A 27069-nucleotide genomic window follows, 5' to 3' on the forward strand; every position below is an offset into this window, starting at 1 on the left:
CAAAACAAAAATCCCCAAGGTCTGAAGGCAAGTTTGCTTTCTCCTTGCAAGGGTTTTTGGTTTTTCATGAAATGCTTGAGCCTGGGGTGGTAATGTTTGGGGAGGAGAGGGGTATGAGGTGCAGAGGAGGGAGAAGCAGAAGGGATGGTGGAGGAGGAAGAGGCTGAGGCAATACATCCTTCATTGCATTTCAGTGGTTTTAGAGATGGAAAGCATGGCCCATCATTGTTCGGAGGGGACCACCTCACTCTGGGTGGCTGATGTCAGTTTCTCCTGGCCTTGATGTTTCAGGGAGCAGATACTTGGGCTATGACTCCAGGAGCTTGGCTTGCTGGGATCCTTGTTTGGGAACACTTTTTCCCAGGGAGGCAAGTGAGGGCGTTGGAGCTTTGCCCTAGGAAATATCTTGGAGGAGGCAAGGAAAAAAAAATGGGGAATGAGAACTTGGAGGAGCATGTTGGGGAGAGGGTTGTTGTACAAGCTTTTTGGTGTCCTTTGCTATCTGGAAAAGTTGGTTGGGCCAAATGACTCATTCATTTCCTGAAGGCTCGGGAAGGGAGAGATTTTGTTTTACACCATGACAAGCTTTTTCTGTATTTCATAGGAGCTGCAGCCCCGGGAGAAATAATAGAATCCTTCCATAACATGGCTTATTACTATATTACATAGATTCCTTGAAACTGTGGTATCAGTGGAGAGAGCCCTGGGCTGAGTCAGAGGCCCTGGGTTTACACTGCAGTTGTATTGACTAGATTATTGACCTTAGGCACATCGCTTAACCTCAGTGGTCCTCAGTTTCTTCTTCTGTCAAAAGAGGAGGATGGACAAAATTATCTCTAGGGCAGGGGTGGGGAACCTGTGACTTTGAGGCCACATGTGGCCCTCTATGTCCTCAAGTGAGGCCCTTCGATGGAACTCAAAATCTAAAAAGATTCAGTCAAAGGGTCTCGCTTGTGGACCTAGGGGGCCACATGTGGCCTTGAGGCCACAGGTTCTGCACCCCTGCTCTAGGGTTTCTTCCTATTTTAAGGATTTATGAATCCACATAACAGCTACGTCAGAGACTAACAGTACTGTGTACATAGTAGGTGCTTAAGAAAAGTGGATTAGTAAAAGCCTATTTTTTGTCCTGTGCCTCCTCCTCCCTCACCTTCCATGTTCAGTCATTTTCGAAGAAGGGCCAATTTTACTTCCTCAGTATCTCTCCATCTATCTCTCCAACTCTGCTGGCACCACCTTAATTCAGACCCTTCTCCCATGTCTTGATACTCTCCTAACTCGTCTCCCTTCCTTTTCCAAATTCATTCCTCATTAATCTTGCCTGAATATTTTCCCCAAGGCACAGTTTTAACAATGTCACTCTTGCAAGAAAAAAAAAATCCTTCAATGCTTCCCTATCTCTCCTTGGCATTCAATGTTCTCCACAATCTGGGCTCCAAAAGACTTTTCTAACCTTATCTTCACATTCTGTCCATTGGCCATCATGACCATTTCAGAGATATTTTATCCATATATGGGAGTGATCGTCCCAGAACAGTATCCCCTGTTACTATAGCAGCGGAAAGCTGTCTGGGTCTGGTGAGGTTACTCCCAACTGGGAGGTTCTGGACTTCAGGTTAGGATCATATGTCATAGATTCAGAGGTGGAAGAGATCTTTGATGTTACCTGGTCCACCCATCTTATTTTACAGATAAGGAAACTGAGGCCCAGAGATATCAGGTGATGTCCCAAGATCAGCTATGTGGTTGGTTAAGTGGCAGAGTCAGGATTGGAATCCGGGGCTTCTGTCTTCAAATACAGGGCTCTTTCCACTGTAGAATGCTGATACTGAGTTAGAGCCTTGGCATTTCAGGGGAGCAGATATTGGAAGTCACCCAGGCGGGCTTCTTTATTACACACAAGAGGAGAACAATGTCCAAAGAGGGAAATATTAAAAACTGACATGGATACAGTACTTCAAGCTTTACAAAGTTCTTCACATATAGTAATCATGTTTGATTCTCCAAACTCTATGAGGTAGATGCTGATATTATCACCCCCCCCCCCCACTTTATAGATGAGGAAACTGAGGCTGATAAGGGTCAAGCGACTTGTCCAGAGTTACAGAGCTGTTAAATGTTGGAGGCCAGATTCGAAATGCTTCCTGACCCTGTCCAGAGCTATGTGCACAGTGCCACCTAGCGGCTCATTTACGGAAGTGACTTGCCTAAGTCAGCCTTTAAAGCCTGGACTAGAACCCAAGCTCCTGGCTACCATCCTTGAGCTCTTTACATCAAGTTAAAAAAACAAACAAACAAACAAAACAAACCATAAACATTTATTAAGCGCCTACTGTGTGCAAGTCGCTGTGCTAAATGCTGGGGATACAGAGAAAGGCAAAAGATAGTCCCTGCTCTCAAGGAACTCACAGTATAATGGGGCAGAAAACTATCACAGCAACTATAATAATAACAATAACTTTTTTTAGCATTTATATAGTGCCTACTTGGTGTCAGGCACAATGCTAAGCACTTGATAATGTTATCTCATTTGATCCTTACAACAGCCCTGGGAGGTGGGTTATTATCTGTTTTGCACCTGAGGAAACTGAGGCAGAGTTTAAGTGACTTGCCCACGGTCACTCTGCTAGTAAGTATCTGAAGCTGGATTTGAACTCAGGTCTTTCTGACTCCAAAAGCAGCACTGTAGCCATAGAACCACCTAGATGCTTCATGCATGTCGCACGTCAGCACGAAAACAATTCTGTCAAAAAAGATGCATAAGGGATGTTTGGAAGATAATCAAGACAGGGAAGGTGCTAGAATAAAGGGAGCCTTTATTAGTCACGACTCCTAGGCTTTGACTCTGTCCCCCTCCTGCGGCCCCTCCCCTCCCACCAGATCTTGGATTCCTTTCTCCAGCCAGAAGAAAACCATCTAGTGGGGTGTGGGACCGGGAGTGAGGGGGTGGGGTGGGAGGGATGGGGAGGCGGAACTGTTCTTGAACACAAGAGCCTCCCGTCTCTGCCTTCGGGTTCCATGAGAAATACTTCCTATAGAAAGTGGGATTTTCGTTGGGACCCGAAGGAAGCCAGGAGGCGGAGAGGAGAGGGGAAGAGCATTCCGGTGTGGGAGACAGCCAGGGCAAATGCCTGGAGTCGGGAGATGGGCTATCTTGTCGGAGGAACAAGGAAGAAGCCAGCGTCGTTGGCTCACCTAGCGCTCTAGGATGTAAGATGTGAGTAGCTGGGAAGAAGCTGGGAAGGGACCAAGTCCCGAAGGCTTTGAATGCCAAACAGAGAACTTTGCACTTGCTCCCGGGGTCACTAGGGAGCCCCTGGAGTTTACAGAGCAGGGCAGTGACAGTCAAACATGCGCTCTGGAGGACGGATCCGAGCCGGGACCGAGCTGAGGCATGCGGACCCACCAGAAGGCAATAGTGCGGCTGAGAGGTGGGAGGAAGCTGTCAGAGGGGAGAAGGGGGCGGGTACGAGAGACATTGCGAAGGTGAAATCGACAAGCCAGAGGCGAAATCAACGACTCTCTGCTTCCTTGCACCAGCCTGTGCAGACCGAAACAAATGACACGGAGGGACCGAGGCCGTTCTCCCCACAGGGGACACCCGTGACTGTTCCGCGCCGGTAGTGCGGCATTCCCAGCGTGGAAGCTTCCTGCACCCATGCGACCCTCGGTGACTTCTTGTGGACGCGAATGGCCCCGGGTCACCCCGCTGGTCCCGCCTGGAAGCCCGAGGGCAGAGGCCGGGGGCTTCTTTCTCGTGGCCCCGCGTTTCGCTGTTGTTGTTATTGTGCTCACTAAAAGTGAGTTCCAGCCTCTCCCCCCAACCCGTTCCCCCTCAGGTGTGCTTTTTTTTCTTTTTCTTTTTTTTTCACGGCTGGAAAAAGGAATCCGTGGTCGGCGAGAAGGGCGGAGCCGTAGTTACAGGGGCGGAGTCAGGACCTCAGCGGGCGTGGCCTGAGGCCGCTCCCTCCTTTCTTTGGCTCTTTTGCTTTAGAGCCGGGTTGGGCGGGGGCACTCCAGCTCCAAGGCGGTCTAAGAGGCTCGGTCATGGAGGAGGAGGCGTGGCCTGAGGGCCGCTTCATTCTTTTTTCCTTTTCGTCTGAGCCCAGCAGGGGGCGACCGGACTCCACAGTGACGCGTGGCGCGCACGCGGCGTCGTGACGCCATCCCTGCGCGCCGCGCGCCACCGTCCCCAGCTTGTATGTCATAATTCGGCGCCTCTGTCGCTAAGGAAGAGGCTGAGAGGAGGGCCGCGGCAAGGGAGGCCAAGGCCGAGCAGGAGAGACCGGAGCCGGTGAGGCAGGGGCTAGGGGACCCTGAGGGGTGCGGGGGGGAGCCCAAGCGGGCCGCGGCGAAGAGGGCAGGCCGGCCTGGCCCTGAGCGGACTGTCTGCCCGCTCGGACACTGGGGTGGTGGGAGCAGAGAGCCTCCGGCCTCCCCTTAGAGAAGGGTCGGGGCGGGGGGTGCAGGGGGCAGCGTGCCCCCCACCAGCTGGGGCAGCCCGGGCTAGGCCCCGATCCTCCGTAAGGGGTCCCCCGGTAGTGTGAGGAGCGGCTGGACGGGCCCTCCCCAGGCGCGGCCCGAGGTTCCCGCAGTCCGTGAGGCCGCGTGGCTTTCACTGGTGCCGGGGAGGCTGCCTTCGTGTCTGAGAGGATCAGAGACTTGGGGCGGGGCGCCGCTGGGGGAGGGCTCCCACCGAGGTCAGCACTTCCTTAACTATAACGCTTGTTTCTCCCCTAGCAGTCTGCCGGTGCTCGTTCGCCCGGCCCGCAGAGATGAGTGTCCAGGTGAGCATCGGGGTGGCGTCATCGGCAGCCGGGCTCTTGGGGCCCCTCGTCCTCGCAGAGATCACAGTGAAACCTTCCCTGCCCTGGGAGGACTTTGGGGGAAGGGGGAGTCGGCCGGGTGTCGCGGGTGTGGGCTGGTCTGTGAGTGGGGATCAGATACTTGAGGCCGGGAGGCTGACACACACAGGGTGCCTACGCTTTGTGCTTGGGAACTCAGGCACGAGCTAGCGGGGTGACCCTAGGCGAGTCACTCAACTTTGAGTGTTTGCCCCAGTTTCCTCATCCGTAAAAGGAGCTGGAGAAGGAAATGGCAAAACTCTCCAGTATCTGCCAAGAAAACCTAAACCGGAGTCACAAAGAGTCAGACAGGAGTGAAACAACTGAACAAGTCATGTACCGGTGATAGAAAAATGTCTAAGAGCACAGCTCCTGATCTTTCGAAGTTATATAGTTAAGGTGAGGAGATGAGACATAAGTATGCCAAAAGATAACTATTTCTCTTCTGGCACCACCTTTTTAACGGTGGATAAAATCAGTTGACCTCCCTCCACCTCATCTGTAAAATGCAGGTGTTGGTCTGGCTCCTCTAGCTCCAGATCTTTGTTCCTGTGGCCCAAGGCAGCCTAAGATAATATTGTATTGGTGGAGTTTAGAGGCTGGACAGTGGGCAGTCAGGAAAGATTCCTGTGGAATTTTGTGGGAGTGTGGGGCTGGTGGAGGGAGAAGGTCTGTTTTTGAGCTCTGACCAATTGTGTAATGTGATTACTCTTCTTTTTTCAGTATAGCATTCTCTTCAAACAAGAACAAGGTATGAAAACGCTGTCTTCTGGCTCTTCGTTTCTCATCAGAAAGCATCAGCTTTAAAGGGTCCTTGCTCTGCAGAGTTGCCTTGTGGGTTTTTAAGGAATACATTGGGTCACTTGCTATGACTGAAAAAATTCAGTATCCTTCAGCCAATCTAGTGTGGAGCCTCGGTCTCTAAACCTAACGAGGCTAGTCTTTGAGCATCAGATATAAATTCCTTTTTTGGGTACATGCTGACACACAAGAAATTAGTGTTTGAGGTAGGACTAGAACCCAAGTCTTCTGAAGTTAAATGTTTTTTGTCAAAGACCTCTATTGGTTAGCTTGCAGTTCTGAAGATGCACAAGAATACACTGCCCCAGACATCAAGATCCTCCAGCCTACAGACTAGAATAGTTCACCCTTTACCCAGGTGATGTGATTGTACTGGACGGACGCAGCAAGATGTAGTGGGTGGCCAAGTGGACCTCTGAGGCAGACCGGAATTCAGATCCTGCTGGCATCACATCCTTAGTCTGTGACCTGGATGAGTCATTTAGGCTCTTTCTGCTGCTAGCAACCCTCTACATCTTTTTAAGTTACAGAGAAAGTGTGGATGTACAATGGTAGAAGAAATTCCTCACTAGGTGTTCCTTATAATAATGAAATCACAGGTTTGGTCTGAAAAAAGCTAGCCCTGGGCAGGCAATATTTTAATCCATCAAGAATCTGTAAGTGTATGACCTTCTCTGTGCCACTGGCTGGATTCCATGATTTCTAGGAAACTTTCCAGCTACCACCTCTTTTCCCCCATGTTCTGTTGTCCAGTTTAAGACTATTTTAATGTCTTTGTTTTTGTTTGACTAGAAAGGTGATAGCCACTCCAAATGCTTCCATTAATGGAGATATGGAACTAGATGTATAAATTTTATAGACATGGGATTGAAACATACTTTAGTATCTCAAGGATCTCTGATTTTATTGTTGTGGATATTCATTCTGCCCACAGATTCCCACCACAGCATATATCTTTTTGAGTTCTTTTGCCTGAAACATTTTACCACCTAGTGACCACCCCTTGTGATGAATAACCATTTTTCCCTGTCCTAGCTCATGATGATGCCATCTGGTCGGTTGCCTGGGGGATGAATCCACGAGAGAACTCTGAAATGATTGTCTCAGGATCTCTGGATGATCTAGTCAAAGTGTGGAAATGGTAAGTTGATTTTTCTGGGAGCGTTAGGCTTAAAAAAAGTTTTTGAATTCTCATCAGGTTACATCTTTTTTTTTTTAACAGTGGTGAATTTAAATTGCAAAAAGAAACATACCTTTTTGGACATGGCTAACGTGGGAATTTTGTTTTATCAAACTATGTGGATCTGTATTGAGGGATTTGTGATGTTTTTGCTTTTGTTTTGTTACTGTTTTTTAATTTGCTCCCTGGCTGTGTTTATGGAGGAGGGTGGGATAGATTAATCAAATAAATGTTTGTTGATGAGGAGAAAAAGACAATTACAATTACCAAAAAACTCCAAACCAACAAGCCAGGAATTGTGATCAGGAACATATTGAGTTGTAGGAAAGGAGGGACAGCTAATGTTCTTCCAACCTTACAATCTCCCATGTGTAAGTTTAAAAATGTTCTAGTGGCCTTTATCACATGTATATTGTTAAGATATTTTCACTTGTTCTCTAGCATCTAACCATATTTTGGGGATGCAGCCAAAACAAACCTGAGGGGAAAATATATATCTCTAAACACTTTAATCAGCAAAAGAGAAAAAGAAGCATACAGCTTAAAGAAATAGAAAAAATTGTCAAATTAAAAACTCTCAAGTATAAAAAGATATTGTGGAAATCAAAGAAGAAACAAAATTGAAAACAAAAAATAACTGAGTTGATAAAAACTTAGAGCTATTTTTTTCTGAAATGATAAGATAGGAAAACAATTAGCTACTTTAATTTTTTTTTAAAAGAAGAATAAATCCCAAAATCAAGAATGAAAAAGGGAATTCATAATAAATGAAGAAATCAAGGAAATTGATAAAGCTATACATAAGCCCAATTATATGCCAACAAAACTGAAAAATGAAATGGAGTAATATTTATAAAAATATACAACACAGATTAGTAAGATAAGAACTAGAACATGTAAACAATCCATTGTCAGAAGCAGATTGAAGAAGCCATACGTTAATTCCCAGGGAAAAAGCTCAGGGGCCCACGATGGACTCACAAGTGAATTCTATCAAACATTAGCTCCTTTATTACATAAATTGTTTGCAAAAATAGGTTAACACCCCACCTTACCAAATTTCTTCTCTGAAACAAACATGAGCCCGATACCCAAAGTGAGGAGAGAGAAAATTGTAGAATAATAGCTCTTGTTCTAATGATTATTGATGCAAAAGTATTGAATAAATTGTTACCAGAGAGGTTGGATCTATTCCAGAAATGCAGAGAAGGATTAACATTTGGAAAACTTCAATCATAACAAATGTTAATAAAAAAATAACAATCATCCATAGATGGAAAAAAAAGGCCTTTGACAAAATAATTTTATATTAAAACACTAAAAAATCATAGGAATAACAGAATCTTTTCTTAGTATAATATATATCATATGTTTAAAACCAAGATCTAGCATTATTTGTAAGTGGAAGCCTTTCTAGTAAGCTGATGAGTAAAGCAAGGATGACCATTGTCACTTTTACTGTTTGATTTAGTTTTACAAATGCTTGCTCTAGCAATAAAACAAGGAAAACAAAGGAGTAAGTGTAAGCAAAATTCTCTCTAGTGCAGCTGCAAAGCACCAGATGTGGTCAGGAAAGCATGAATTCACATCTGGCCTCAGAAACTTGCTGTTTCACTGAGCAAGTCACTTAACCTCTGCCTCAGTTCCGTCATCTGAAAAATGGGGGTAACAGTAGCACCCTCCTCCCAGGGTGGTTTTTAGGATGAAAATGGGGTACCATTTGTAAAGAATTTTGCCAAAAATGCCACCTGTTATTATTTGCTGGTGAGAGGGTGGACCAGTTATAGAATCTTTGAGATTCAAAGACAAAATGGAAGTACTTGTAACTTGAGACAAGTAGGATCCCCGAAGCAATCAAGCCTCCCAGTCTTGTGTTCAGTAAATCTGAGGGAGCATCTGCTAAGAACAGGATGTTCTATTCATGACAAACTGTCGGAAAAGACCGGAAAGCAATTGGGCAGAATTGAGGCTTCTGCCGCTTCTCTTATACCATTTACCCTGAAAGGCTTTGAATAGATAGATAACCTACGTATAAAGGGGTATATTATTTTTTTAAAAAGTAGAAGATAATGGAAAAAGGCACCTTGTAAAACTGGCTAGGGAGAGGATTCCTAACCAAACCCAGGGATATTGAAGATCAAATGTGGTACCATGTAAAGTGTTGTATGAACCCTCAAGCCCTATGTAAATGCTAGCTAGCTGTTACCAAAGAAGATAGAATGAACAGGTTTGATTATATAAAATAGAAAAGCTTTTGCACGAACAAGCAGCTAGACTTAGAAGCAGTTAATTGTAAAAAAAAAATCTTTGAAGTACATTTGTCTGATGAAGGTCAGATATTTGAAATATATAGAAATATGTGTGCTTTGGCACATACATTAAAGGCCTCAGTTACCTTTTCTGTAAAATGAAGGGCTTGCACTATGTGGCCTCTGGATCCCTTCTAGCTGTAGGGTCCCTTCTAGCTGTAGGATCCTTCTGCTGAGGAGTGGCTCTTGTTCTTTGAAACTAAGGAAGTCCAACATTTAAATTATCTAGAGAATTTGATAGACACACATAAAAACAAGAGGACTGGGGCAGAATAGAGCACCGGCCCTAGAGTCAGGAGGACCGGAGTTCAAATCCAGCCTCAGAGACTTGATGTACTTCCTAGCTGTGTGACCTTGGGCAAGTCACTTAACCCCAATCACCCTGCCTTCCGCCCTCCAAAACAAACAAACAAAAAAAACCACAAGGACTATGACATTTACTAGCTGTGTACCCCTGGATAATTTCACTGCCTCAGCTGTAACATGGGAATGATAACAGCACCCACCTCAGGGTGGCTGTGAGGATCAGGGGGACCATAGATGTAATGTGCGTATTAGCACGGTGCCTGGCACGCAGCACATGCTTAACGAATGCTTGCTGCTCCCTCCCTTCCCCCCCCCTTCAGTAGATTATCATAGCTCCAGAGGCCATACAGTGAAACCCTTTTATTTCCTAAATAAGTTAACCTTGGAGGTCTGCAGAGGTTAAGGGACTTGCCTAAGGTCACATAGGTAGTATGTATCAGAAACAAGATTCGAATTTAGATCCTTTGACTTAAGAGCCAGTGCCTTTTCCACTGTGCCATATGGACTGTAGGTGCAAACTAAAGCCCCTGTTGTTCGACATGGCCAGTGTGATCATCTGTTTGGGTCGACAGTGCTCTCTTGTTAGAGAGGGGGGAGTAGTCGCAGGAAGGTGACACTGATGCAAAGATGTGCATCAGTGAAAATTTAAGAAAGAATTTCCTTCCTTCTTCCTTTCCTCTTTCCTTCCCTCCTTCTTCCTTTCCTTCTTCCCTTCCCTCCCTCCTTTCTTTCCTCCCTCCCTCCCTCCCTCACTTCCTCACTTGCTACTGGGATAATACGATATGAGGCTCCTTGTAAGAAAGAATGCCACATAGAAGCGTCCACTATTATAATTGCTGTCGTCTCTTTTTACATATGGCCACTTGGTGGCCATCTGCTGGTCCTTGGACAGCAGACACTGCTGCCCTTTGCTTAGTTTTGTGTTAATGCTTGTCCGGTTCAGCTCCTTCCTGTGATTGTGTCTCATAGAAATGATTAGTCATGCAAAATGAATGTTTGCGAATGTTTGTGTTGTATCCCTCCATGTGCCTCAACAGAAGTAACAAATGGCGATTTCACCTTCGTCTCTTCCCCCCTTTTCTCTTGTTGAAGGAAAAATGAGAAGCTAGAGTTACAGTGGAGCCTGGAGGGCCATCAGTTGGGTGTGGTTTCTGTGGACATTAGTCAGACTGGGGCCATCGCCGCGTCCAGCTCGCTTGATGCTCACATTCGTCTGTGGGACTTAGAAAATGGCAAACAGATGAAGGCCATTGATGCTGGCCCCGGTAAGAAGGAGCTTCACTTTTTGGTTTGCACAAGACAGAGCCAGGCTGTTGCCTGATTCTTGCTGAAGAGACGGTTTTGTAGAACCTCAGATAGAGCGAATCTCATGTAGCAAATGTTTTGTGTGATTTTAACTCTGCAATATTTCCTTTAGTTATCTATAAAAAAGTGTTTCACATAATTGATGAGTGATCTGAAAGTGCATATTCCCAGCATCAAAGCAATTCCTTTTGTGTATAAACTGATAGTGTGTCCTATTCTCCCATCTTTACCTGCTTTAGGGTTCTTAGCCCTTTCTCACACTTACTTGGATCAGTGAAGTTTCCAGTGGCCTAACAGTGCTGCTGCTTGAGTGCCTTGTGTGTACACAGTAGGCACTTCAGTACTTGTTGAATCAAATGGGTTTTTTGACTGTTGACCAAGCATTTTTTCTTGCCCTGCCCTGGGGAGTGCATGGTCCAAGCCTGACCTTCATTCAGCTGTGAAGAAGGAGTGTGGAACTTCATTGTTACTTAATTACCTTTCAGTTAGACTTGTTACAAAAACAGAGTGGGTTAGCTTCACCTAGTGCTTATGGGCCACTGCCAGGAAACATCTGATTATTAGTCTTTTTTATCATGAAAGAAATTTGCTGGTGTCTAGTACTGTTCTGTGCCCTTGTCTTTTTGAAGAGACCCATTGAGTGCTCTGGTGACTCAGCTTCTTGAAGGCAGAGACTTTGTGTAGTTATCCTGGTACCTTTCAGTGCCCAGCACACGGTTTGCATGAAGTAGGCATGCGCCCGATATTTGAACAGATTGGAGTTCCTTTGGGAGCTACAGCAGACTTGTCTCATGGATTGTAGACTCCCTGTTGAATAATGTTCTGAGGTTTGAGTATTCACTTAAACCCAAAGCAGTAATAACATTCCAGGTTCCAAGCTCAGAGCCCCAATTGAGATGGTCTTCTCCAGAATGTGCCTAGGTTTAGGATTGTTAAATCATATCTACAGTTAAGCATGTGAAATATATTTATGGAAACAATACGATGAGAATTGAAAGCTGAATTATGAAATTTATAAAATGCATCCAACAGTGACTTGTGTAAAACAACAAATGGCGGACAATTTGTTAAATTTTGTAATGCAAAATTGTATAATTTAGTAAAAAAAAAAAAAAACAAGCCAAAAGAAGAGCAGGCTGGAAGACCATGAAGCGATCCCAGTAATCGTTCTCCTTTCACTTTACAGTGGATGCCTGGTCATTGGCTTTTTCTCCCGATTCCCAGTTTTTGGCTACAGGAAGCCATGTGGGCAAAGTAAACATTTTTGGTGTCGAGACTGGGAAAAAGGAATACTCACTGGATACAAGAGGGAAATTCATCCTCAGCATTGCCTATGTAAGTGATCTTTTCAGTCCTGGGCTTTCCCTTCCTCTTGGTTGTTTTCACTCTGGGCTTCTCCTCTCTCTCTCTTTTTTCTATACAAGTACAGTGTATGCATTGGATGAGATTTGTTCCCTGGGTCTGTTTAGGCATTAACCACATTAGGCCTGGGCCAGTAGTCAGCAAGAGGTTTGAAGGGAAACTTTGTGGTGTAGGTTTTCAGGGTGGTGTGGTGGGCAGTCTGGCACTTGGGCTTTGGATGGTCATGTTCTCTGGCGTTCCTTGTATGACCAACATTTATCCTGCTTTTTATGCTGCTTCCATGAACAGTTTTCATTCTTGTGGATTGCTTTACATTTTTGTAACTTGTTTTCACTCTTCCCTTACTTTTCTTGACAGAATTAGAACCTTCCCTTAATTCTACTAATTATTACCCAGTTAGTCGATCTTTTAGTAGTCTGTCATTTCTGGTGCTGATTCAGCTTGTGTGTCTGTATTAGTTTTGTCTCTTGGTTCTTTTTTTATTGTAGAATTTCATTTTTTCAAATCAAAGTACTTGATCTGTTATGCCAGGTAAGTTCCTGCCATTTACCGCTTTTATGGATTTTTTTCCCTTTAATACAGAGCCAGATAACACCAGATTTAAAATGAGCTCCCACCCTACCCCACCCCATTGATTTGTATTCTAGCTCAGGAGTGGGGAACCTGTGGCTTTTCAAAGATTTGTTCTGTAAAATTTGGATTCAATTGAAAGTCTGAACTTAAAGACATGGAAGGCCACGTGTGGCAGGTTCCCCACCCCTGGTCTAGCCTATCATGTTAGGGATGGAGTTGTAGTGATTGTTACTGGATGCTCCTGACCTCTTTACTAGGAGGATGGAAGAGGGGAAGTTGTGGTAGGAACAAAGCATTAGTGGTTGTTTCTTGCTGTTTGCAGCTTTTACTTCAGTGTCTACAGATTGACTCCCTCCCCAATGTCCTCCAACCAACCCTCCCTCCTTGCTGTTCCTCCCAGCATTGGGGGCAGCACGGGGCAGTAGCAGCATCTGCTCTTTCTTTCCTTTTTGTCCCAGGGTTGGGGTTAAAGAGGGTATCGTTGCCTGGCTCTTGGAGCAGCTCAAACCCTGCTCCCTTCCCTCTCCCCTGCCTAGATAGTGCTAGTGAGGTGCTGACTGCTTTTGAACCTCTCCCCTTCCATCCCCCTTGCTTTCTGCTCCCTTGCTTTTTTCTTTCTGCTTTCCCCTTCACTACTACTTTACCATTTTGCTCTAATTTTGTTTTTTTAAATGTTTGAGAATTACTTTTATTTACCAGTTGTACCTGTAGAGTATTTACATTTATTTTGTTTTAGAATGAGTAAAAGACCATTCCACCGAAGTTCAGATGAAACTTTACATGTGTATGTCTATGCCTGTGTGTATGATATGTGTATGTGGTACACTGTTCCCACACAGGGATTAGTATATTGATGTCGGTAATTACTATTACTATGTCAATGTCAACGCCTTCTTGCAGAGTCCTGATGGGAAATATCTGGCCAGTGGAGCCATCGATGGAATCATTAATATTTTTGATATTGCAACTGGAAAACTTCTCCATACGCTTGAAGGTATGTCTTTGCACATATACATAAGCCATGTTGTGTCAGGCCATCTACTCATTCCTTTAGATAACAGTATTGTTAGATGGTAAATGAGTTTTGTATTTGGAAACCCAGGAGATAATGATTTCAGTGATCTCTAATGAAGCCTGGTGGAATGACATATTTGAACAAATGATTGTCTTGGCTGAAACATGGTGGTGCTCAGATAGGAGTCAAAATGGAACTGTTAAGGGAGAACAGCTTGGGGTGAGAAGGCTCTTTGTGTCCCATGGACTTTGGAGGATTGCAGGGAGACCCTGGGAGCAGGGCCAGGAATTGGCCAGAAGGCAGCTGAGGATGACCCTCTCAAGAAGCAGAGCCTAGGTCAGTGGGATTTTTTCCCCTAGATTAATAGTATCTATTCTAAATTTCAGGCCATGCAATGCCCATCCGCTCTTTGACCTTCTCCCCAGATTCTCAGCTACTTGTCACGGCTTCAGATGATGGCTACATTAAGATTTATGATGTGTAAGTTGCCATTTCCAATGAAAGTGTTATGGTGCACACATGTGATGCCTGGGTCAGTCAGCAAGGGTTTAGACTGTCGGGATCAGTTCTGTGGACTGAGTCCTTTGTACGTTGGAACAATTTGGCACATATGGATTGTTGTCTGAGCAGGAGGACCTTCTGAATTCCCAAGTCTGCAGATGCTGCTTTCTCCACTTATTTCCTCTGTCCTCAGGCTTTGGGGATAGGCTGTGTGGGCAGGGTTAGTTAATAATTAGCATCCTTCTCCTTATTACTTAAATACCCAAATGGCTCTGTAATCTCTGTGAGGTCCGTAGCCTTCAGCGCTCTCACACTGGGGCCTTCCCTTCTTTCTTGACATGGTAGAGGTACCATCGAGACACAGCAGGTGAGCTTCAGTTTTTTCCCACTCTCACCATATGACTAAGCAAATGTCTGTGGCTGAATTTAAACCCAGGCATTTCTCACTCCAGGCCCAGCATGTTACTCACTATGCCATTTAGCTGCCTTCACATGAATTTCTTTTTATAAATCTTTATACTTACTATTGTTTTGATTTTACTTCTTAGTTGTTATTAGACAGGTAGATCAATAACGACGCCCATATTAGTGAAATGAAGAGAATGTGGGGTCAAAATGTGAACACTTAACCCATAGGCCCCCTCACTAGCCAGTAACAGTAGGATCATTCGGTACTCTTCCCTCTGAGCCCTTTCCAAAAACCACCCTTTTCTTCTCCTTTGAGGAGTGACCTCGAGAGTTGAGGAGTTTTGTCTTGGTAGGTGTATCTGTCATCCCAGAATCTCAGACTGAGGAGGAAGCCTGGCAGTCGTGCTGTCCACCCTGGCCTGCACAGAAGTCTCCTTGACTAGCCCCTCACAGACATTCCAGATACTTTATGGATGGCAAGAAATTCAGTCCCATTTACCTCCAAGTCATGGGGTAGATTGCTAGAAAGGACTTCAGACATATCTGGACACATATCTGACAGTCGAGGAAACCAAGACCCAGGGAGGAAAAGAGATATGCCTTGGAGCTAGGACTGGAACCCAGATCTCCTTGATCTCGGTCCTGAGGTCTTTCCACCACACCACACTGTCTCTAGCTGCAGAATGAGAAGGTTGGAATAAATGGTCTCCCAGATCCCTTTGCAGCACTAAATCATGTAGGCTTCTGGTCTTCCCATGGTTATCCAGGGGGCACCTTAAGAGGGAGCCTGAAACTGAACTCATCCTTTCCCCCCAAACTTGTTTCTTCTCAGCCTCCAAACTTCTCTCTTTCTGGCGATGGTTTCACAGCCTTCCGAGACCCTGAGGCTGGTTACTTCAGACTTAATCTCTTCTCTCGTGTTCTGTACATTGGATCGCTCTTCCCCAACCAGGCCCCTCCTCCCTGACACTGGTCCTTCGCCATGGTGGTGGGCGGGGGCTGGGCCCCGCAGAAGGACGGAAGCAGCATTGCTGAACAGCGTTTCATGCTCTGGCTGTGTATGCTTCTTTGGTTCACTGTCAAATGGTTTGTGAGTGTCCTGAGCCTGAGCTCCCGGCTTCAGTCAAGGCAGGCCCAGCCCACAGTACCTGTCCTAATGCCCTCTGCCCTCTCAGCTCTAGCCAAAGGGAGCTCTTGCTCTCCTCACATTTTTCTGATCTTTTGTCTGGACGTTTCGTCTTTGCTCATTTCACCCTTGCTTCCCTTGTTTCAGAGTTACTTGTGTGTGTTTGCTTTCTTCCTCCCTTTCCCCATTTGATTAAAAGCTACTTGAGAGCAGGATGATACATGGCATGGCCTTTTCAACTGGACAGAGTTGTCTGGAAAGAGTTCACAGACTCAAACATTCTTTAAGTTGGCAAAGATTTATTTTTATGTTTTTCAGTGGGCAAAAGTTCTTAAGGACCCTGTGACCTTAGTGGGGGTACCGTTAGAGTTTATATAGGATAGACTATAGTAAAACATGTGCCAAAATATGCTAAGTGATGTGGGGTGGGATTAGGGAGTGATTAAGGAGTGGTCATTTCTTGAAGGAACAAGCACTTCTTGTATCTACTGCGCAGGTATTTTACCCAAGGTGGGGTCACAGGGCGGTGTGGTTTAGCGGTCAGGGCTAACTGAAGGATGCCCATTCTGCCACCCATCAATGTCTGGTTTGACAAGATAGATGTAGGGAGTATAGAGATGTCTAAAGCCTGAGGTATACATAATGAGGAGTCCAAGATGTATGTAGTGAGATAGGGAGTTGGTATAGATAATCCAGTGGAGTTCTTACCAGTACAGCTTGTTACTGTATCAGAGAGAGAGACAGAGACAGTGTTTGGCAGGGACTTCCTAATGAGTAATTGCTAGGCATAGTGTCCTTGGGCTGGGGAGAAGCAGCCAAGGATAGTGTTTTGAGGCTAGGGAGAAGTGTGATTTTGGAATTGGGGTCCAAGTGTAGGCACCCAAGCACCTCATGAGGACCTTCACTGGTTTTTCCATCGCCCTTCCTTTTCATTTATTTTAGTATAGTCGTATCTCTTATTCCTTTGGTTCTCCTTATATCCTTCTACATTTGTCATATAAATCTTCTGAATTCCTTGTGTTTGTCATTTCTGCAGCACAGTAGTATTCTGTCATGTTCATCATGTTCTGGGTTTTTTTCAGCCATTACCCAGTTGATGCTCGCCTACTTGGTTTCTATTTTTTTTGTTGTTTTACCACAAAGAGTACTGCCATGACAATTTTGTTACATACTGGATCTTTGTTTCTGTGTTTTATTTCCTTGGGGTAGATACCTAGAAGTGAAAATTCTGGGTCAGAGATGGACAGATTAGTCACTTTCTTGAATAATGACAATTCAAAATATAGAAAGGTGGCACCACATCAGAGCTCATCCATGTTCCAGGGAGCCCAGCTGCCAAGGCCCCTGTAGCACACACTGTCTCCATCTTTTGTTCATCTTCACCAGTTTGCATGCAGCAAGCTGAAACCTCAGAGTTATTTTAACTTAGATTCTCCTTAATATTGGTGGTTTTTGGAGTAGGCTTTCATGTGGGACATTTATTAATTTGAAAATCTTTTAAGAAAAATGTTCATTCATATCTTTTGACCACTTGGGAAATGTATTTTGTGGTTTATGTTTTGTTATTTTGAATATTAGACTTATATTGGTGATATTTGATGCAAATATTTACCCACTTCTAATTCTGTTTTAATCTTTTATGATCTCCTTTGCTCCTTGTTTCGGAATAATCCCAGAGTTGTAGTATCTAATTGTCCAGGATCAGCTAGAATCATTGAATATGGTACACAATTTAGTAACTGCACACAGGTCTCTCTCTAACTCAGTATCTCTGGATTATTTGTTGAAGATCTGTGAAAGATAAATTGATAAACTCCATGGGCTGTCCTTCAACTACACCTCCAAGTCTGTACAATGGACATTCTGCATCCCTTTGGTTTTTCCTGTGTGGATTGTTAGCCTTGTCTCTTTTCAATCTCTTTGCATCTCCCTGAGGAGGCCCTGTAATATTCTGGGCCTTGAAGTAATCGTAGCACAATGTCATATACAAACAGGAATAGCTGGAGAATCTCACCGTGGAGACAAAGGCCCTTCACCTGTTATGTGCCACAAGCCTCCTTTGGTAGGCTGGTGAAGCCTATGGAGCCCTTCTCAGAATACCTTTAAATTTAAAAATCCATAATTGAAAGGAATGTTAAATTTTAGTTAGAGGTTAGTGAAAAGAAAGGTGTTGGTTTTTTTTCTCATCCAAATTCACTTGACACCCATGAAATCTATTCTGGAACCAAGATTAAGAACTCCAGATCTCTAGGAAATCCTTCTTCCACATTCTCCATGACGGTGAAGAACACCATCAGTGACCATAGAGAGATCCCTATTTTATTTCTCACTTGACACTTTTCGTCAAGATTATTGAACAGAATTATGTTTTCGGTGCTTGGTATCAAGGAGTCTCTTATGATTTTAACGTCTTCATGGGCGATATTTTTTTGGAGAAGTCTGCAAGCCTGTTTCTTTGTTCTTCCAAGTCAAATGCTTTCTATAATCAATAAAAAAAACACAGTAGGATCATGTATTCTCTATACCCTTTAGTCATTTGTATGACTGATGATGTCTGCTGTCAAAAATCATTTGTGAAAGACCACTTTCTCATTTTCATCAGAGATAACTTTGATTCATAGGTCATGCATACCTGTATTATATACATACTACACACACACACACACACACACGCACACGCACACACACACGTTGCTTTTATAAACTTTTTGGAGATATGTGCAAATAAATGTGGGTTGGTAGTTATTAATGTTCTTTCAGGTGCCTTCTAAAATAATGCCATTTGTTGGTTTTTTCTCTTACTTCGGCTATGTTGAAAATCAATCCCTCAGTGTTCTCAAAATTTCGTTAACTCTAACACAGATTTATTTTTTCTAGTTTTATTTGGTCTAGCCAGCTCTTCTTCCCATCTTTGGTGTAATTCTTCTTCCTCTTCTAGAGCATATTAGGAAGTGAGATATTTGAGTCCAGGTGTGGAGGTTCTGGTATCATTAGGGACAAAAAGTTTGGTATAGCAAGCAATGCTGGCAGATCTCTTGTGCCATTTTTCGTCTCTTTCTCATCCTTCCAGTTTTATCTAGAAATGGGCTTTTGCTGATCTGGTTTAGTTGAGGCCCTCTCCCTTCACTACCCTTTGCTGTTTGGGTAGCAGTCCTGTTTGTAATCTTCTCACATCATCATCCTCTTACTGTTGTGAAGGAGGTTATATTCCAAGCCGGTCACCACCACCACCTTTCTCCACTTAGCAAGGAAATTGAGTGTTGATTGGTTTAAAAGGTTTCTAGATCCTTTTGGCTTACTCATTGTGGGAATTGCTTTACATAAGTTAAACTTCTATAGAAAATGGTGATTGTCCCTTTCAGTGTCTCATCCATTTTTCATTTTGTTTTAATAAATAAGATTGGAGCTATTGTAATTGTAGAGGGTCCTCTTGACTCAGCTGTATTTTTTCTTCTCACTAGGTAGTGATTTTGACCTTTGCTCTTGAGTTAATGGTCTTATTGCTCAAAAGTGATCTTAAAATTATTCTCACATCAGTAAACAGTCATATCTGTTAAGATGTATTCACTGTCTTTTTCTTTTTTTTTTCGGTGTATGTGTGTATTCAGTGCTCACTATCTAGTGCCATCTGACTCTTGGAGAAACTTTAGTCATGTATTCTTGAGACTTCTGAATAGTCTATAAATGTTCATTTTCTTTCATTTCTTAATCTTGAACTATCTTTTCCAAAATGTTTTTTCACTGACCTCCCTGCTTTGAAATCACCCACAAGCAGTGTATCTGTTACCTGGTTTGGAAAACTTTGTTGATTTTTTGCGTGAAATTTCTATACTTCTTGATCCTCTGCAACAGGAATTGTGGGCACTGTAAGAGTGTTTATCTTCATGCTAATCTTTGGTTTTTGCTTATTATGAGCATTGTGAGACAGAGTGATCGAGTATCCCAGTAAATTTTGTGTATTGTCTTTGAAATGCTGACTTGACTGTGCCTTTATCTGTTCATCAAAGAGTACCTGAGTATTACAGCTTCTTTATATTTTCTGGTTTTATTTATAATACGACTGTCATTATTCATATGGTTAATTTCGCCCTAGTATTGTGTCAGACATTTTGGATACAGAGATTTCACATTGAGATTGCCGTCAGTTAATGTTTGTAGATGATCCAGAAGCAGTGATTCCCAGCCTGGTTTTCTACTGTGCTGCCACTTATTCCAGAGGCAGAAGGGACCTATATAAGACCAAAGGCCTCATGGATTGTAGTGGCACCAAAGAATTCCCCACATAGTCCCCAGTATACCCATGAAGAGTTTCACCATACCTAGGTAGGCAGATCCAGTCTGTTAGACCTGTATTTGAAGCCCTTCCAGCTTGGTAGAACCTGCTAGAGCTGGCTGCCCTCAAGAACCAAGGGTCACCATCACAGTAATATGAGGCGTCTGAGGAGGGTTTCTGCAGCATGATTTTATCCTATCCCTAAACCAGCCCTGTTTAGTATATAGGACTAGTGTTATTCCACAAATTAGAAAACTGATGCCCAAAGAGGTGCAGATACAATTCCTGAATAGCTGTCAATGATCTCTGAGGAGTATGGGAGAACAAGGGAGGTGTCACAAAGTGGACACGGTTGGTCAAAGGTTGCACCCCACAGTGACCGGACTTTGGGCCAGCTGCAATCGTATCGTTGTTAGTAAGTAGTCGATCTAGCACTTGACCTCTGGTGCTTCTGATCCGATTCCAAAATGTGCTCCATTACACCCGCTGATTCTCTCTTTAATCAGAGAGAATTCTGTGTGTTGTGGGGTCGCAAAAAATTTAACTTAATTTTTTTCTGCAATAGTGTAATATTTTTATAGAAAAGCACCATTTGGGTAGTTTCCAAAGTCTTTCTAAGGCTGTCAGGCTGATCAGTCAATTGAAATTGTTGTACTTACAATCTTTATTTGAAATGTACATTCATTCTCTTTAAATCTGTTTCTCTTTTAACAGACAGCATGCAAATTTGGCTGGTACACTGAGCGGCCACGCGTCCTGGGTGTTAAATGTTGCATTTTGTCCGGATGATATTCACTTTGTATCCAGGTACCCAGAATTCTTTTTAGTTTTACTTAATTTTCAGTCATGTCTGACTCTTCATGGCCCCATTTGGGGTTTTCTTTACAAAGATACTAGAATGGTCTGCCGTTTCTTTAGTTCATTTTACAGTTGAGGAAACAGAGGAAAACAGAGGTTAAGTGACTTGCGCAGGGTGCCACAGTTAGTGTCTGAGGCCAGATTTGAACTCAGGTGTTCTGACTCCAGGCCTGGTGCTCTAGGCACTATGACACCACCTAGCTGCCTCTCAGAATCCTTAGTTCTTCCTGAAAGTGAAGGAGATTAAGTACCTCCACCTACATTTCTGTAAATGATTCTTATAATTTTCTTGTGGTATTTTATTGTGGGACATTGTGTTTATATTCTTGAAAACTTGTGTGGTTTAAACACATTTTTAATGATATTTTAAAAGATCAGCTCCTGGGTTCTTTTGTACAAGGGATAATCATCCCTAATTTCTCTTTAGTGTAAATCCATATCTCCCCCTCACATGTTTGTTTAAAGCAAGTCACATGCCCCCTGCCCCTTCGGGGATGTCTCAGTCTCAGAATTCAGTGATCTTATTGCCAAATGTCGGCATGCTTGGCTCAGCATTTTGAATGGTGCTTTCTTCTTGAAGTGGGATATAACTCGCTGTTTTCACTTTAATGTTTTCTAGTTCATCAGACAAAAGCGTCAAAGTTTGGGATGCCGGAACAAGAACTTGTGTGCACACGTTTTTTGACCACCAGGACCAGGTATTGTACATCTTCCTTAGGTTTCATGTGCCTGTGAGACTGTGGAGCCATAAGGGCTTCCAGCTGGCCATTTGAATTGACTTGCTTCAGTCTTGTCTATTTTTTTGATCATGAGGCAACAGATAAAATAGCCACATTTCCTCAGTAATATTTACATATGTCTTTCATCTCTCTCCTTCATTTTCACTGCTACCGCCCTAGTCTGGGCCTTTGTTTCTGATTGCTTAGACCGTTTCAAAAGCCTCTAGCCTGTCACCTCTAAGTCATCTTTAACACAGTACCCTAACAGTGCTCCTTCTAATCTGACCACATCTGACCATGTGTTCTTCTCACAAATCCTCACTAGCACTGTATTATATAAAGTCCAAGCTCAGCCTGGCATTCCAGGATGGCATGCTCTGGCACTTGTCATCACAGATCTCACTGCTTCCTTCCATGTATATCACATGCCACTTAAACTGGAATACTGCATGTTTCCTTAAACAAGCCCTTTGTGTTTAATTCCTGGATGCCTCCCTCTCTCCAGAGTCCCTGTCCAGCAGCATTCTTCTTATCCTTTAAGACTCAGTGGAAATGTCCTCTCTCCCATGAAACCTCTATGCTGTCTTTCCTTCCCCTCTCAGGAATCCTCTCCTTCCCCAAGCTCCCCTTCAGGAGCGCTGGTTGGCCCAGCTTTTATTGCTCTACTTTGATTTTTTTTTATACTCATTTCTGTAATGTGTCTCATCCCTTACTGTTTAGTAAGCTGCACCTTGCCTAGTGAGCATGTTTAATAAGTGTTTATGGAATGGAATTGGGCTGCAAACCATAAGGCGAGTTTTTAAGGACACTCTACCAGCTTTAGCCCCTGTTCAATTAGAGTGCCCCATGATAACTCTGTACCTCCAGTTCAAAGGACGGAGAATCTGCCATTCATTCAGTGAGCAGTCACTACGTTCAGGCTGTATTTCACTTGTAGGGGAGATACAGGAATAGGTGCCGTGCCTGCCCTTAGAGAACTTTGGGTCTGATGGGAAAAGATAAGGATATTCCTGAAATGGTTGATGGGCCAGAATATATAGAGTGCTGGACTTGGAGTTAGGAGGACCTGGATGGAAAGCCATGTTTCCTACTTACCTACTCTGGGACTATAGGCAAGTCATGTAATTCCTTAGGGCTTCCACTGCCTCATTTCTGAAATGGGATGTCTGCTTCCCTGGGTCGTTGTGAAGCACAAGTGAAATAATATATGTAAAATGTGTAAATATATCAGAATGTGCTCAGTCCCATGAGAGGGGTGTACAGGATGCTGTGAGGATTCTGACAAATGACATTGGTTGGGGGGAGTTGGAGAAGTAGGGAGAAGGGATGGCCAGGACCGACGTCATCATTGGAGCAGGGCCTTGAAGGGTCGGAATTTCAACAGGCAGAGATGGGAGCAGGAAGGACATCCCAAGCTTCAGGACCATGGGAGTAAAGGGAGAAAGGCAGAAAATTATGGAAAGAGTATAGGAAACTGCAGCTCAGGGCAGTGGGCCAGCAGAGTGTGAGAGTGGTAGGAAATGCTAGAAAATAGGCCAGAGCATTGAAGGCCTCCTGTGCCAGGCTAAAGAGTTGGGACTTATCTTAGTAGACAAGAAGGATTCCTTGACCATCGTTAAAGCAGGAGTTATTTGATTAGAGCTGTGCTTTAGGGAGCCAAAGGGACACCTGGTCAAGACCTCAGAGGCTTAGCTTCCAAATCAGATGTAGACGAGGAAACCTGCATCCTCACAAAAAGTAAGTGCCTCCAGCAGCTCTCCCTGGCGTATATCTGACTGACAGTGTCTGGGCAGTACAGGAGCTGGAGAGAACTGCATTGGAACACGGTTAGGCTTTGAAATCCCATTTATTGTTTCTACACTCATGAGCGTATGTGGGCAGTGAGCAAACAGCTCAGGGGTTTTGATGTCTGTTGCCAAAATAAAACACACCTGTTTCAAATCATGATTTGCCATGTTTTGGACATGAAGTGATATAATTTCTCTTAGTGGGTCCCAGTTTTATTTCATTTAACCCAGTTAAAACCGGGAGCTAGAAATACTTGCACTGTCTTTCTGCTTGCCTCTTTAAACTGGTGGAGGAAGGAGACCCTTATGGACCCATTCATTTGCCCGCTGGTAAAGTGCTTTCAATTCTAAGTAGTGCATAAATTTGGAATGTCAAGTTTTCTTGGTAAATATTAAATAAAAAAGATGACTTTTCATTATAGAAATTCACTCTTAATAAGCCATGTCTTCCAGTAGAAATGATTTTGTGGATTTTTCTCATTTTGATAAAAATTGAAAAGAAATATTCCTTCTCTCTCCCTTCCCCCTTTAATGACAGCTGTAAATCCATGTATATTGGTTTGAATTTTAATCTTCAAAAAAATTGATCCTAACAGTGTGGACTAGCTCTTAGTTCTGACAAAAGTGTGAATGCTCCTCAACATGTATATTTTATTTGAGAGTCATAAATCATGTAGACGGCTGCTTGTATCATATTACCTGTCAGAAGCCGCCATTCTTCAGGCGGATGCTATGTTTCAAACAGCTTGGTTTGGAGTGGGCCCATTAATGGCGGCAGCTGTTTCAGATGCCAGGTTGCATATCGGAGACCATACCCAACATGCTTAAACTCATTCACAAAAGTGTGAAAGTTGAGTTTAGAACCTGGAAGAAAACTTTCACTATTTATTTCCTAGTGACTGATTCCACCTTGGGTTAAATTCTTCCTGTTTGTTAAGAGTTCTGTTCCCAGATGAGATACCACTCAGATGTAGGGAGATGATAGAAATTCCTCCTTTTGAGCTGGGAAGAGGTGAAGAAAATGAATCTGATAACACTGAGGGGAGCTTTCCCTTAAAAAATAAATTTGGCCTTTTTTCCAACTGCTTTGGCTAAACTGTTGGGGATTAATGAATGACCTAAATTTAGGGTTTCTGGTCATGGGTTCAAATGACTGCCAGCAGAGTGAGATAATGTCATAGAACAATTTCAAAGTTCCCAAGTGAGAAATGACCCCAAAGTCATTTGTGGGCTCATTTTCCTCCTAGAAACAAACTTGGGATTTGTTTGAGAGATGCCTAGTATAGATGTGTGGTCCAAGAGCCCCTACTGAATTTTGCCTTGACCACAGGTGGGGCTTCCTCATTTTACACATCCACAGGGGAGGTCGCTTACCTAAAGTTACCATGGTAGGGTGGAGCTGGGCTTTGAACCCTGTTTCTCTGAATCCAAATCCAGTCTCTTTTACTACCTCCAGCCTTTGTGTGGGTAGTCTAGTCTCCTCACAAGATACTGGCCCTTCTGGGGCTTTGTAAATCTTCATTCTTCAGAGATTTAGAGCTGAAAAGGACCTTGGAGATCATCAGCCCTCAGGAGACGGGCTGAGGGGACCTGACTTGTCCGAGGCCACACAGGCAGGAAGTAGCAGAGCCAAGATCTAAATGGAGGTTTCCTGACCTCACATCCAACACTTCCCCACTAACCTAGCCCCATGTTCCCCTAACCTCGCCAAGCCTGCCCTTCAACCTTTGACATCCAGGCTGTGTGGGACCAGAGCGGGTTCAACTGAAGCAGAGCATATGTCCTCGAGTGCCGATAAATACTAGGAATGGGAAGAAAGAGCATTCTCATACAGCCGCAGGCTGTGTGCTAGAGAGCAGTTTAGGAAGACCCAAGTTCCAATCTGGTCTCAGACCCAGCTGGGTGACCCCAGTCAAGTCTCTTAACCACCGTCTACCTCAGTTTCCTCATCTGTAAAATAGAGATAATGGTCCCTCCTTTCCAGGGTTGTCATGAAGAACCAGTGAGATGTCATATCAGTCAAGTGCTTTGCAAACCTCAAAGCCCACTAGAAATGCTCGAGCTGCTGATTATCTAGTTCATTATTGCTCTGGGATGAGAAGTGAAGGAGGACCCCACCTCACTCCTCACTCAGTTCGGGTTGGGGAATGAGGGAGGATAATTCACATGCTGCCGAATGAACATTGTCTTCCATCTCCACAGTTCTGATGACATCCTCTGTCCAGCGTAATGAAAAGTTTAGAAGTGTGTGTGGCCCCAGATCTGGATAAAGGCCTCAGTGGGTGTGACCTTCCTTCCATTTTTTTTTACAGGTCTGGGGCGTGAAATACAATGCAAATGGCTCCAAGATTGTGTCCGTTGGAGATGACCAAGAAATTCATATCTATGACTGTCCAACTTAATCACACTCCAAACCGGGTAGGCTAATGTTGGGGGGGGGGAGGAAGGCATACAGAGAGGGATGGACCACACCATCCCCCACCTTTGTACATGTTAACAGATGGACATATGGAACACTGCATTGGGCAGAAACTTTGATATTTTTGGATATTCTTGATAAGTACAAACAAATTTATATGTAGTTGTCATTTTCATTCTTTTAATAAAGAATGCCGTATTCTCTGCACAGGTATTTAGATATAGTATGAAATGTCTTTTAAACTCCCTTATTCCTTCTTTCCCTTTGTAAACAGTCTGTTTTTTTCAAATGGACAACCCAAATGGGTCTGAACAAACTCACTTGGGAAAAGAACCATGAGTCACACTTTAACATCTCTTGAAATTAAATGTTATAACTGTCAGAAGACACCAGTTTTGCTTCCAAGGAGCTATCTAGTTATATAATCTTTCCCCCTTTTATTTCAGTGCTTAAAACAAAGTTTACATACCACCTAACTAGAGGCATTTAATTGTTTCTTTGGTTCCCAGTGATTTGGTTATCGAACAGACTTACCTGCCTGTCATGTGTATTTTAAGCTACACAGAAGTTGTTATTTTTGTGCACTAAAATTGAACTTCCTGCCTGGAAGTTTCAGTCATTGAAACATTGCTTTAAAAAAACAAAAACATTAAGTGAAGCTAGAAAAGAAGGAAGAGAAATTGGATGTATAAGAAAAAAATTATAAAAAAAACCCCCAAAACTCAACTATATTGACAAAAAGGCAAAGGGGGATTACATTGTCCAGTTCAGGAATATCAGATGATGTCTTACTGGTTCTGGGGCATCGACAGCTTTCAGGGAGATATTTCAAAGCTAATATTGCTTAGTCATTTAATCTCTGAGCCTCAGTTTCCTGAGGGACAGTAGGTTCAACTACTTACTTTACAGAATGGTAGTGTGGAAAGCACTCTGTAAACCTTAAGGTACTACAGAGATGGTATGGCAGAGTGAAAGGGACTTGCTAGTGGACTTGTGTCCTTCAGGAAGTAGGAGAGATCTCTACCCTTGGGGTAAATAAGAGGGGGTCAGAAAAGGATGATGTCACAGGAAACATAGGCTGGCACAAGACTGCACATCATTCCCCTTTTTTCTAAGTATGATCTTTGACGTAATTCCTTTCTTAATCCTCAGATTAAGTCATGTTTTAATATAATTCCCTTTTCCTTTTCCATAGTAATTCGAGAATTAGTGTTAGACTAGCATAGAACTTTGGAGAACTCAAGTGTTGGCACTGGTTCCGTCTCACCCCTGGCATGGTCAGG

The 27069-nt window shown here is 43.6% G+C and overlaps 1 protein-coding gene across 2 annotated transcripts; it reads left to right on the forward strand.

Moving 5' to 3' along the window:
- The first annotated feature begins 4111 nt into the window (after positions 1–4111).
- On the forward strand, positions 4112–25999 carry WDR61 (WD repeat domain 61). Of its 2 annotated transcripts, none has more exons than XM_036734879.1 (11): positions 4112–4294; positions 4744–4787; positions 5568–5595; positions 6681–6786; positions 10533–10705; positions 11932–12080; positions 13581–13674; positions 14082–14175; positions 20718–20810; positions 21481–21559; positions 25680–25999. In XM_036734879.1, exons 2-11 carry the CDS (start codon positions 4776–4778, stop codon positions 25767–25769), a joined length of 918 nt encoding a protein of 305 aa, XP_036590774.1. In that variant the 5' UTR covers positions 4112–4294; positions 4744–4775; the 3' UTR covers positions 25770–25999. The 2 variants fall into 2 exon arrangements, with proteins under 2 accessions (XP_036590774.1, XP_036590773.1); XM_036734878.1 differs by having other exon boundaries at positions 4189–4294; positions 4741–4787.
- Positions 26000–27069: the final 1070 nt, after the last annotated feature.

This window comes from Trichosurus vulpecula, chromosome 8 (assembly GCF_011100635.1).
Source record: "Trichosurus vulpecula isolate mTriVul1 chromosome 8, mTriVul1.pri, whole genome shotgun sequence".
Classification (NCBI taxonomy): Eukaryota; Metazoa; Chordata; class Mammalia; order Diprotodontia; family Phalangeridae; genus Trichosurus; species Trichosurus vulpecula.

Coding starts and splice junctions, on each gene's coding strand:
- WDR61 (XM_036734879.1), top strand. Junction 6,787..10,532: donor CTAGTCAAAGTGTGGAAATG/GTAAGTTGATTT, acceptor CTCTTGTTGAAG/GAAAAATGAGAAGCTAGAGT. Junction 12,081..13,580: donor TCATCCTCAGCATTGCCTAT/GTAAGTGATCTT, acceptor GCCTTCTTGCAG/AGTCCTGATGGGAAATATCT.